Below are 12401 nucleotides of genomic sequence, written 5' to 3' on the forward strand. Positions count from 1 at the left end.
TGCAGCTCTTGTCTGGGTCATGATTTCCATTTAAATACAATTTAATTAACAATGAAATTTAATAAGATTAATATTTTTGATTTGATTATACTATAATAAGATAACAGACTCCTAATACAGTGCTTCGTATTACGCTATCTAGTTTAACTATATAACTTACGCTATCAATTCGAAATATATATACGTTACGCAATTTTTTATCGACTACAATATGGCGGCTAGTTCAACAAGCTTAACTTCTGTTAGCTTGACTTCTGTTCCAGGGAAAATAATGGAGCCACTGATTAAAGAGTTAATGAATTTGTTAAGGAGTGAACTTGTCTGATGAAATTTGATCAGTTACTGTGACACTAACAAAGGAATTGGATGCAAAAAATAATTTTGATATCACATGCTTATATTTCCGAAACATTTTTCATACACATAAATGACTGCTATACAGATCAAGCTGTGTGACAATAACAACAAATTACTGCTATGGATAAAGGGATAGTCAAATAGGAGAAGACAGAGAGTGGTTATCAACAAGTACAAAGGGTTTCAAAAAGTTCATACCCATACCTAGAAATAATAGCCCTAGAAAGGTGAAGCTTCACAGGAACTTTAGACCTTTTCTTGGTACTCTCTATGTATAGTAACACATTTCTCCCCTCTATGGATCAGTTGTTTAATGCCTTGATCATAGACGTCTGTACTTTTTGCCTGAAACCACGATTCCACTTCATTGATGACTTCCTGAGAGAATCAACGCTGCATCCACACAATGGTTTCTTCATTTCTCAAAAAAGAAGTCTGATTATGCTAGGTCAGGACAATAGTGTAGGTGCTGCAGTAGGTCGAAGCCACACGGAAACAAAGTTGGGGTTTCAACAGCCGTCTGAGGCAGTGCATTGTCTGACAGAAGACTGGCAACTTTAGTTAACATTCCACACTTTTCACTTTCAAAAGAATTCGTGACTTTTCCCAAAGATTTCTGTAGTATTCTCTGTTAGGTGTGGAACCACAAGGTAGGTAATCTCTTAGGATAACTCCTTTTCTGTCCCAAAGCATGGACAACATGGACTTGAGTTGGGTACGAGAGTACACGAGAACAGGTGAAGTTTTTACAGCTCCAGTTAATAGAGAAGTTTTCTTAAATTTTTTGCTTTTTTATTGACTTAAATTGGCATATTAATTTATTTTCTAAAGTTGCTTTATACTCCTAGTAACAATACTTCAGTTTAATTTGAACTTCGAGATTTTGTAGGTTATTACTTAGTATCGGTAAGGGTATCTATCCACTTGTTGGACAAGTTTTGCAGCTCCTGCAAATGCTAAGTTTTTAATTATATATAGTCGGTTTATTGACTTAAATTTATTAAAATGGTTAGATTAAATTATTTTTCTTTATTGCTTCCTCTTCATCCAGAAAAACTGGTTTTCTGTTTCACTTTTGGTGTTACTTTTCTTTTAAATAGCTACTCAATCTATATAAAATCTGGAATCCTCCCTGCCATGGAATATTGTTCCCACATCTAGGGTGGTGCCCCCAAAATGTCTCAAGCTTCTAGACTCCATTCAAAAGAGTGCAGTCAGATTAATTAATGACCCATCTCTTACAAAGTCTCTTCACTTTCTGTCTCATGGATGTTAATTTTCTGTTTGTCTTTTCTTTCATGAGCACTATGAGTTACTTCCATGAGCACTATTCTTCTGAATTGGCATCCATAATTTCCCCACTCTCTTCTAAACCAGTCCAAACGTGCTGCAATTGGTCAGCATCTATTCACTGCCCAACTAATTTACAGAAATGCCTTTTTCTCTTCCTCATTTTTCCCTTCTTCTTTGGTTTTCTGAAACAACGTTCTTTTCACATGTATTTTTTGAAAATTATGTTTACAGAAATTCAGGGTCTAATGTCACAAATATCTTCTGTTTTCTCTACCTACACCTTACATACAGTACTAGGTACTATAGGTTGTAATACTTTTCATGTTTAGAGTTTCGCAAAAAAAAAAAATACTGTATATGCAAAAGGGCCTCCCCTTTTGTATATTCTGCTTCCATTGCTAGCTGTTTCAAACATGCTATACATCAGCACTACTAGTGATGTGACAGTGTTATGATTCTTTATGTATGAACATGTACAACGTAGATGGTGCTCGCATTGGCCGTAAATAGTAATGGTACTAAACAGCATATATTCTAAATAGAATTCAGTGTATTATAAGGGTTCTAGCATGCAAAGCTAAGTTAAACAGTTTTCTTTCTTAATTTATGAACTTTTTTTTTTTTTTTTTTGGCTGATGCTGCATAAGCTTGCTTTCTTGCATCATATGCCTCTACTAATGCTAATGATAAAAAAAAAAAAAAAAATTGAGCCTAATGGTATAAGTTCATTTGCAGTGCTAATGAAAGCCATTTATTAAAATTTAAGTTTTCTGTAAAGAAAATAAGGATAACTGATTTGGATGATGATGATGATAAAAAACAAATCTTTTATGTGAATTCTCTGGTTTCTTCATGAAAACAGTTTGCTGGAAGGTGAATATTTTCTGTTAATAAAAAGAAAGCTTTTTGTGGTGTGTCATAATAAAAAGAAAGCATCTGTCAAGAGATCACACATACAGTGTAATATTGAACCTGCACTAGTACAAAAAATGTGGTGCCTCCGTAGCCAGGTGGGCAGGATCAGCAGTGCGTAGCACACGCTTCGTGATTAGACCGGGGTCCGAGCCCATGACCACCAAATACCGAGGATGCGGAAAGGTCAGGGAATGACCACCGCATATCCCCGGAGCAATATGGCCTTAGTTGCTAATGCTCCTAAAAACCCAAATAACAACAACAAAAAATGCAGTGTCTGTTGACAGTTGAGATATATATAATATATATATATATATATCTCAACTGTCAACCTAAAAAAACTAACATAATATAGCCCATGTTGGTTTACATTGCTATACCCTAGAAATAAACACATAATTAGCAATAAAATTTAAAAAATAATAAAAATATGTTTATGCAGCTAATTATTGATAATCGGATACATTGAATTGGGACTTTTTCGACAGCTAACACCATTCAATATAATCCACTGATAATTAGCAAGGCTATCTGTTTCTGATTGTTATGTGCCTGTTTAACTATGTCCAAATAATTAAACATAAAGGCAATCTATGCTAAATTGTAAATTTAACAGCAAACAGGCAAGATAACAGCTAGCCCACCAGATAGCTTTAAAACGAATATACAGAATATAATACTGAAAAATAGTGCCAACCATAATTTTCACTTCGGATGTGGTGTTTTTTATTTATTTTATATATATGTGCAAAACAAAGCTTATACTGACATAAGGAGAATGGAGGTAAGAATAAGTATAGTAATAGTACCTCAATTTCCCTCGAATTGCTCTAATAGATCTTGAGGTATGAAATTTTAGAGTTAGAAAGTAAAAAGTGAAAAGCAAAGAAAATAACTTTTTATAATGGTACTTCGGATATACTGGGAGAGTAACTGCCCTACCCTTTAGTGAAGGATCCTGGTATAACTACATAGGGTTAAAGGATTATGTTTAATGGACAAAAACAGGATTACAATAATGAGGAAATATAGAATAACAATTGTAGATAATAATAAGGAAATAAAAGAAATATCTATTACCAAATGTAGGAATATTTAAATTGTAGATAATAATAAGGAAATAAAAGAAATAACTATTACAAATGTAGGAATATTTAAATAAAATTGACATTTGTAAGAATTTTATAATAATTAAAATAATTCATCCTTTCTGATATAGTAATAGATTGCAGACCTTCATTATAGAACAGTTAAATTAAAAATAACCAGTTACAACAAAAAGAATAAATAGGCATATGCAGCTTACTACCCTATTCTGTACTGAGTATAAAGAATGAATTATTTCAGCACATGTTACCTATTATAAAACAAATAGCGACAACAGTGTTTGCTCAGTTCAGATAACGGCAAGACAAACTAAATAGAAAATTTTATACTTCCACGTTATCAACTGAGCATTATCAATACGAAATGGTAACATCTAACATCAACTTACGAAATGGTAACATCTAACACTAACACCATAATCAAGGAATTACTGGCTATGCACAAAAGGTTAAAATTAAATAACCCAAACACCAAATTTCCTTATGTACATTGGTTACCTAAGTTTCACATATCCTGGCAAGGTGAACCATACAGAGTTGGGATCCACCACTGGCAAGGTGATTTTGTAAGAATACGAACCTAAGGATGTTTTTAATGCTGACAAAATGGGTTTATGACTGTACAGAGTTGGAATCCACCACTGGCAAGGTGAACTGTACAGAGCTGGAATCCACCACTGACATGTTGAACTGTACAGAGTTGGGATCCACCACTGACTTGTTTGTTTAGATTAGGTTATGCTCATTCTCTCCCTTTCCCCTCTCTCAATGCTCTGAGACATAGCAGGCATACTAGTACTTGTCAAAGGATAGTCAGCATGGAAAGAAGTTACAGCAACGAAGAGTATGCGGACATGCACTTCATGTATGGTAAAGCCAGCTGCAGTGCACTCGAGGCTGCACGTTTGTACCAAGAAGCATTTCCCCACTGAAGGCAGCCCAACAGGTGCACATTCATCAGGGTACATCAACACCTTAGAGAACATGGGTGCTTCACGCATGGAGTACGAGCAGGTAGGCCCAGAAGCATAACGCCTGATGTTGAGGAAAGGATATTAGAAAGAACATCCTGTAACATGTAACATCTGTAAAATCCTGTGGTGTTGAAACCAAAAATTAAAAATGTATTATCTTATGTTTAATAAAACTACCCTTAGCAAAGGATTCACAGCTTTTCACTAAACTAGTGCTCCCATAGTCAGTGGCAGATCTCGTAACAGAAAATGTGCATTATCTCGAAAATGGTTCATTTGATGCCTGCTGTTCACTGGGACTTTTTTGCTTATTTCAGTTTGTACTTTTCATCTTTAAATTACTGACCATCAATTTTGAAACACCCTGTATATAAACAACATACAGGTATAGCAATGGGGGCCTGCAGTTCATGCTTAGTTGCTAACGTCTATTTGCACCACTTTGAAAGAAACTTAAATAAAAACTTAATACTTTATCACTACATAGATTATCTAATAGTAATAAACAAACCTAACTTTCTTAAAGATATATTTATGCACTACCCACCTGAATTAGAGCGAGAATGTACTAATAAGCATAGTACCAGTACGGCTATCTATCTAGATATAGAAATTTACAGAGAAGATAAAATATTATACACTAAAATATATGACAAGTGCGAAGAATTTAGATTTAAAACAATTAGCCTAACACACTGACATTCTAATATTTCAAAGATAATTTACAGGAATATCATAGTTTCACAAAGCATTAAACTGATAAAAATATGTAATAATGCTAATAATATCATAGTATCTGAATAATATCTGAACATTTGTTCAGAGCATTAAAAACATTATCAGGAACATTTTCACAAAACTGTAAACCCATAGGAACCATTTTAAAAGCATTAATCATTTCTTCATGGGTTGGCTTTTCTATGTTGTTGTTCTGATGTGTCTTCAGCGTCATCATTAATTTCTTCGTGATCATGGTCACGTCTAACACCTGTTCAGCAGTATTTCATCTTCATTTGGATGTTCTGTTGTAGTCAGATCTTGATCTACATAAACATAGCTATCCAGTGTTATTCCATTTTCGATGTTTCCGGACGATTCTAATAATGTCCAAAAGTTTTTCAGTTGGGAAAGGGGCAGTTCATCTTGTTCGTCCAATTGTTGTTCGACTTCTGTATTCAACGCAAATCCTGCTTTCAAAAAACAATTTTGAATAGTGTATTCAGTGACATCGTTTGTCCAAACTTTTGCCAGTTCAGAGATGCAATCTCTACGGTTAATTGTAACCTCCAAGTTTCTATTTTCTGATAACGCATTGACAATCTTCATTATTATTCTCTTTCAATAATGAAATTTAAAATTTTTAATAATGCCTTGGTCCATTGGCTGGAGTTTTGATGTCACGTTTGGTGGTAAAAACAACAACTTCACACTTTTAAGTTTGGCAGAAATACTGACAGGATGTGCCGGACAGTTTTCAGTTACCAACACGATTTTCTTTTGTTATATGCTTGTCTGGTTTTAATATACAGTCTTCAAAGATATCACTTGTCATCCATGCTTTTTTATTAAAGGTGCGTCAACTTTCAAAGATTTTGTGCCTCTAAAACATCTTGAGTTTTATGATTTTCCGATGACTAAAAGTCTTAATTTTTCACTTCATGTCATATTTGCTCCAACTAGCACAGTGATTCTTTCCTTGCTTTGTTTTCCGCCAAAACATTTATCATCCTTAAAAGCAAGTGTTCTATTCAGTAAACATTTAAAGAATAAACCCATTTCGTCAGCATTAAAAACATCCTTAGGTTCATATTCTTCCAAAATCTTCTTTAACTTATTGTTCCCCCAACTGTTGCCATCTTCTTCACTTACATTAACACTTTCTCCACAAATAACTATTTCCACAATTCTGTAGCACTTCTTAAATTTATCTAGCCACCCAGTGCTCACATTAAATTCTGTGTGTCCCAGGGACTGTACAAATTGTTGCTTAATCATTGGACCCGGTATTGGTATATTCTTTTCATGTATCGTTTGCACCCATTTTAGAACAGCTTTATCAACATCTTCGTATATACACAACTTAATTCGCTTCTTGTCTGCTCCTCCTTCAATTGAATTTAAAATTGATTCTTGATTTTTTAAAATCATTTCTCCGCAGTATCTTTTTTCTTAAAACCCTGGTCAATATCATGAAGAATCTTTACTTTATCATTAATATTTAAACACTTTCTCTTCGACATTGTTTCTGCAAATGAAAAAAATTACTGCAGCTCTTGCTGATATGTACACTGCAAACTTCGATGCGCTGACCATATAGTTAATTGTTAGTACCGCCTACTCAATGATGTTCGCTTGCCAATTCAACAGCATCACGTGACTTTTCATATCAATCACTTTGAAGAAATATGACTTTCATTCATATATACACGAAATAATATTTGCGGTTAATGTATGCTGTATGTTACTTTTCAGGGGGGGGGAAAATACAGGAGCATATAGCCTATGTAATTGATGACAAATTGTTCTAAACGAAAGAAATTTAAAAAAAAAAAAAAAAACATGAAAATCATCTACTGGGAGTCCAGTTAGATGAGAACGGACATATCACATAATGATTGACAGGAAGGTCACATGGTACGTTTGAGGTGAGAAGCGAATGTCACTCAGTAGGTGTTACTTAAAACCAACTATGGTAGCATTCTATGTATTGCCGCCGCAGCATGCTAAAGGCTTGCTGCAGCGAATTTCGTTTTCCCCTGAGCCAACATCAATTTACAGATCTACCCTATTTATTGTAAAGTTTATGACCACTTTTAAAAAACCGATTTGGTTTTATAACTGTAACAAAAATGAAACAAAGACCCTCCTATGGGCGTCAATGCCCACAAGTATTCACTAAAAGGGTGATTAAATCCAGATGCTAATGTGCAATTTCGGAGGGAAGGAAGCCATATATTTGAGCGGCTGTTTAGCAATAAATGCTTGAAAATCTTCAAAAATGCTTTTACTAATTTTTTTAAAAATTCTTTATAGAGAGACTAATACTTCACTATATGGGGTTAATTTTACATGTAATTTTGTTTCAAGGTGCAGTGTTTTACGAAAAAATTCGTAATATAGAGAAATTCGTCAAATAGAAGTTCGTAATAGAGAAATTAATATATATATATAAATTAGATAACAGAGAGGACCGGAATATGTAATGAGCTATCAAAACGTGAATTGCAGCTATGGTTTTTTCCTGAAAGATATGGGAAGAATAAAAAGAAGTACTTAATGCTGTATATCTTATGATTTCAATATGTCAGCCCTAGAAATCACAGGAACTACCATTAGGCCTAACTCCCATCACCATTAAATTCAAATTGCTTTGCAGATACTACCACATGTGTATATATTCAGGGTGGGCCAAAAGTAGGTATACAGTACTGTCACAGTGTTGGGAACAGGTTCCAGGAATGTTGCAACGTTGATGGAGGACATTTTGAGCACCTAAGGGACTAAACATGACCTGATCAGTACTGTATATCTAATTTTGGCCCACCTGTATTTTGTGTCAGAAATAGAGGCCTTATTTCTTGTTCTGTTTCCTATGATTTCAATGGTTGATCCTTCTGCCAATATACACAGTGTCCCAGTCCATAATCCATGTTACTATATTTTAATATTCCTCTCCAACAACTTATAAATACTTTTGATATACATATAAAAAGATATTTCTTTTTATATGCATATTTAGTTTTTATTTATTTTCAGTTTTCAAGAAAAAGAAAGTAGAACCAATAATTGATGTCAAGATTGAAGCCAGCTTACAGTCAATTGGCATATTAATCTGTAATGCAAGTGTCAAAATAACAGATATTAATATTAAAGGTAAGTGTTTCTTTTAAGCACATGAATCTCAATTCTCCAAGTAAAATATTGCTGCCTGTGTTTTTGCCCCTTTACTGCTTACTTAAATCAAAAAGTTCTTTGCATTATAAAAACAATTCATTATAAAAACAGATTTTTTTTTTTTAATTATAATTTGTGAATCAGTACTTGTAAATTTAGTTTGAAACATAAGTCTCAAAAAACAAATTGTTTTCAATATGATTAGTGTTTGAAGCATCAGAAAATTCTAAAATATGTGGGTTATTTTTCAGCTATCTGTAAGTTATAACCATATTGGACACTGAAAAATAATTCTGATATTTTAAAATTTTATAACTTGTAAAATAATGATAAGATTAATATAAAAAGATGCATGCAAGCATTAGCAGTGTTTAGTGCATCCTTGCAATTTTTTTAACAAGCACATTAAACATACATAATGTTTGTGATTTTTTTTTCTGTTAATAAAATGTGTAGCATTTAAATAATTGTTTTACTCTATAGAATTTAAATTTCTTAAATTTTCAAGTTACATTAACAGCATACAGAATAAGAAAAGTCATTGAAGTCTAGTGAAAACATTGCTGGGCTTTGTGTGTGTGTTGGTTACCACTTAGAAAAAATGTTAAAGAAATCTTAACACCTATTGGGAAAGCAAACAACAGTCAAAGAATGAGTTCTGGATATCAATTACCCAGCAAAATTATGCATTCAATGTTTCTGAGGTTAATGAAATTGGAGATAAAGTGCATGAGATTACAATTTAAATTTTTCCAAAATACAGGAAAATATATTCCAAAGTTTGAAGTAAACTGCAAACATATGGATCAATAAATGTGTGTGTGTGTGTTTACTGATCCATATGGCAATTAAAGGCATTACAACTAAAGACATTTTTAGTATTAAAACTCTTAAGAACATCTGAGAGGGAGATAAATTCAGCATAAATGGAATAAATTCACACTACATTTTTTTGTAATTAATTCAGTTTCTTGGAATCAACAAAGGAACTGTGTGAGGTGATTAAAAAAGTTAGCATTTTGTAATTGAATTTATGTAGGATCCCATCTCCATAACTTTTATGGAAATAGATTCCAACATGACTTTGTAAGTACAGTGGGTGTGTTTATAGGATTGGATGTTAACATTTTAAGGATGTGGATATACCATATAACTTTTGGTCCCATGTGACATAGACAGGGGTATTTTCCTGAGCAGGGGGAAAAAATCCTTTCAATTTATGCTAATTAGTAGTAGTAGTGGCATGTGGATCAAGAAAGCAAGTGTATGAGCTTATGCAGCATCAGCCAAAAAAAAAAAAAAAAATCACAACATTCCCACCAAATGCCTGTCCAGTTCATCCTTAAATTTATTTAACCTATCAACTTCCACAATGACAGATGGAAGTTTGTTCCAGCAGTTAATCACCAGCTAAATAAAGGCAAATTTCTGCACATCTATTCTACATCAGTCTTTTATTAATTTGAATTTATGGCCCCTTAGGTTTGTAATCTGAACAAGTGGAAGGATTCCCTCAGAATTCAGCGTGCTCAACCCATTCTAAACCTTATACACCTCAATCAGATCACCGGGCACGTGGCTAGTCTCCAGCCACTGCAATTTGTAGAACTTAAGCCTCTCTTGGTAAGAGGATCCCTTCATTCCCCTCACCAATCTTGTTGCCCTTCTCTGTACATGCTCAAGCAAATCTACATCCTTCCTAAAAGGAGGCCTCCAGACCTGTACGCAGTACTCAAGGCATGGCCTGACCATTGCCTTATACAGAGGGACAATCACCTCCTTTTCCCTGCTAGCAAAATTCCTATATATCATTGACAAAACCCCATGACCTGCCCTGGCAGCCTGTCTGCATTGCTCAAAAAACTTCATATCTGACTGCACAATTACTTCCATGTCTTTTTCATTTTGTACCACCTTAAGTGTAGTACCACACAGTTTGTACGTTTCTCTGGGGTTACTTCTACCCATATGCAGTACTTTGCATTTGTCAAGGTTAAACTTCAGTTGCCACTTCTTGGCTCATCTGCCCAAATTCTCTAGATCAGATTTTGTAGCACACTGCCATTACTGTCATTAACAACCCTGTTTGTATCATCTGCAAACTTCGACACTAAGCCTGATATACCTTCATCAATATCATTGATAAATATACAAAATAACAGAGGACCAAACACCGAACCTTGTGGGACTCCACTAATAACATTAGTCCACAAAGAGCAGCACCCATTAATTACCACCCTCTGTCTTCTCCCACTCAACCATCCTGTTATCCATTGTAGCAACTTACCCTTAATACCATTCTGCTCCAATTTGTATAATAGTCTTCCATGCGCAACAGTGTCAAAAGCTTTCCTGAAATCCAAATATATGATATCAAAATTATTTTTTGCATCCAGTTCCTTTGAACCACATCATAATATCCTATGAAATTTGTCAGACAAGATTTTCCCTTAACAAACCCATGCTGTGTCTGAATTATTGCTGCAGTCTTGTCTAGATGATCCTGCAATGCAACTTTAACCAGTGACTCCATTATTTTACCCAGAATAGAAGTTAAACTATCTGGTCTGTAATTACTCGTGTCACCCTTCGATCCCCCCCCCTTTGTGAATTGGGGATACATTTGCACATCTCCAGTTCGTGGGAACCTCCCCTGAGTCCAAGGATGCTCTCATAATTATGGCTAAGGGTTTGCTTAGTTGCTTTGCTGCCTCCTTTAATATAACTGGATAGATCCCATCCACCCCAGGTGCCTTTCTTACGTTTAACTTCAACAGTTTCTCTTCCACTTTGCTTTCAGTTATTAAAAAATCATTAAGTATCCTGCTACAATTTGATAACCTTCTGCCATTTTCAAACCTTAATAATTCCTCATGTGTGAATGTAGATGCAAAATACTCATTCAGTTTGTTTGCTATCTGAGCTGGATCATCAACAGTTGAACCATCGATATCAAGTGGACCGATCAGATTCATCCCCTTCCTTTTATCATTTATATAAGTAAAGAAATCCTTGCTGTTTTTCTTAGCATCTTTTGTCAAAGATTTCTCGTAATCTGCCTTCACCTGCCTAACCTCCTTTGTGACCTGAATACAGACTAGCTTATATCTGCCATAGGTTTCTGAGTCGCTTGATAATTTATATGCATCCCATGCATTTTTATTCTCTGTCACAAGTCTCATTAGTTCATTTGATCCATTTAGGCCTAAACCTTGAACAATATATCTTAACAGGTATGAAACTTTTAGTAGCTTCCACGATTTATTCCTTGAATGCTTCCCACTTAGAATTTACTGTTGGTGACATCGTCAGTTGATCCCACTGTACAGAATTTAAAAACTGTCTGAGACCACTGTACTCACCTTTACAGAAGCAAAAACCCTTTCCTTTACCCCTGATGGTAATTATATCTTTAAGTAAATCCCACATTAGTACACTGTGATCACTGCCACATAGTGGTTCCTTTATCTGCAAATTATTTGGAGAAAAGAATGTTATTGCTGTCTAGTAATGTCTAGGAATATGTCTAGTAATTTGCGCATTACACATTTAATTTTAGAACATGGTTTTAGTTATATGATTGTGAAATTGTTTGTTTCTTTCTCATTAAATGTTCATTATTGTGTATAACTTCAAGGTGAAGCTTATACTGTTCATAACATATGATCCAGTTTGTGTTTTTCCAATTTTTTTGGTTAGGAGTGGGTGGGTGGGCGAAGACTGAAAAGTTTCTAGCCTCTCGTAGAAGGAATGCTGGAATGTTGTGAAAACCTTTATTTTTCAACCTAGTTCCACCTTAAGTTAGCACACTTTCTGTCACGATCCACTAGTGTTCATAACCTGATGAAATAAAATTCAGAAG

At 34.4% G+C, this 12401-nt stretch overlaps 1 protein-coding gene across 4 annotated transcripts in view; it reads left to right on the forward strand.

Moving 5' to 3' along the window:
• Positions 1–12401, forward strand: part of Vps13 (vacuolar protein sorting 13C) — a 1645987-nt gene that overhangs the window by 665107 nt on the left and 968479 nt on the right. For all 4 annotated transcript variants that reach the window (XM_090373229.1, XM_090373247.1, XM_090373239.1 and 1 more), the window contains exon 27: positions 8402–8518. In XM_090373229.1, the coding sequence (XP_090229355.1) occupies positions 8402–8518 (117 nt within the window). The remainder of the gene's footprint in view (positions 1–8401; positions 8519–12401) is intronic.

Source organism: Mastigoproctus giganteus, chromosome 1, assembly GCF_048544385.1.
Source record: "Mastigoproctus giganteus isolate SK-2022 chromosome 1, ASM4854438v1, whole genome shotgun sequence".
Lineage (NCBI taxonomy): Eukaryota > Metazoa > Arthropoda > Arachnida > Uropygi > Thelyphonidae > Mastigoproctus > Mastigoproctus giganteus.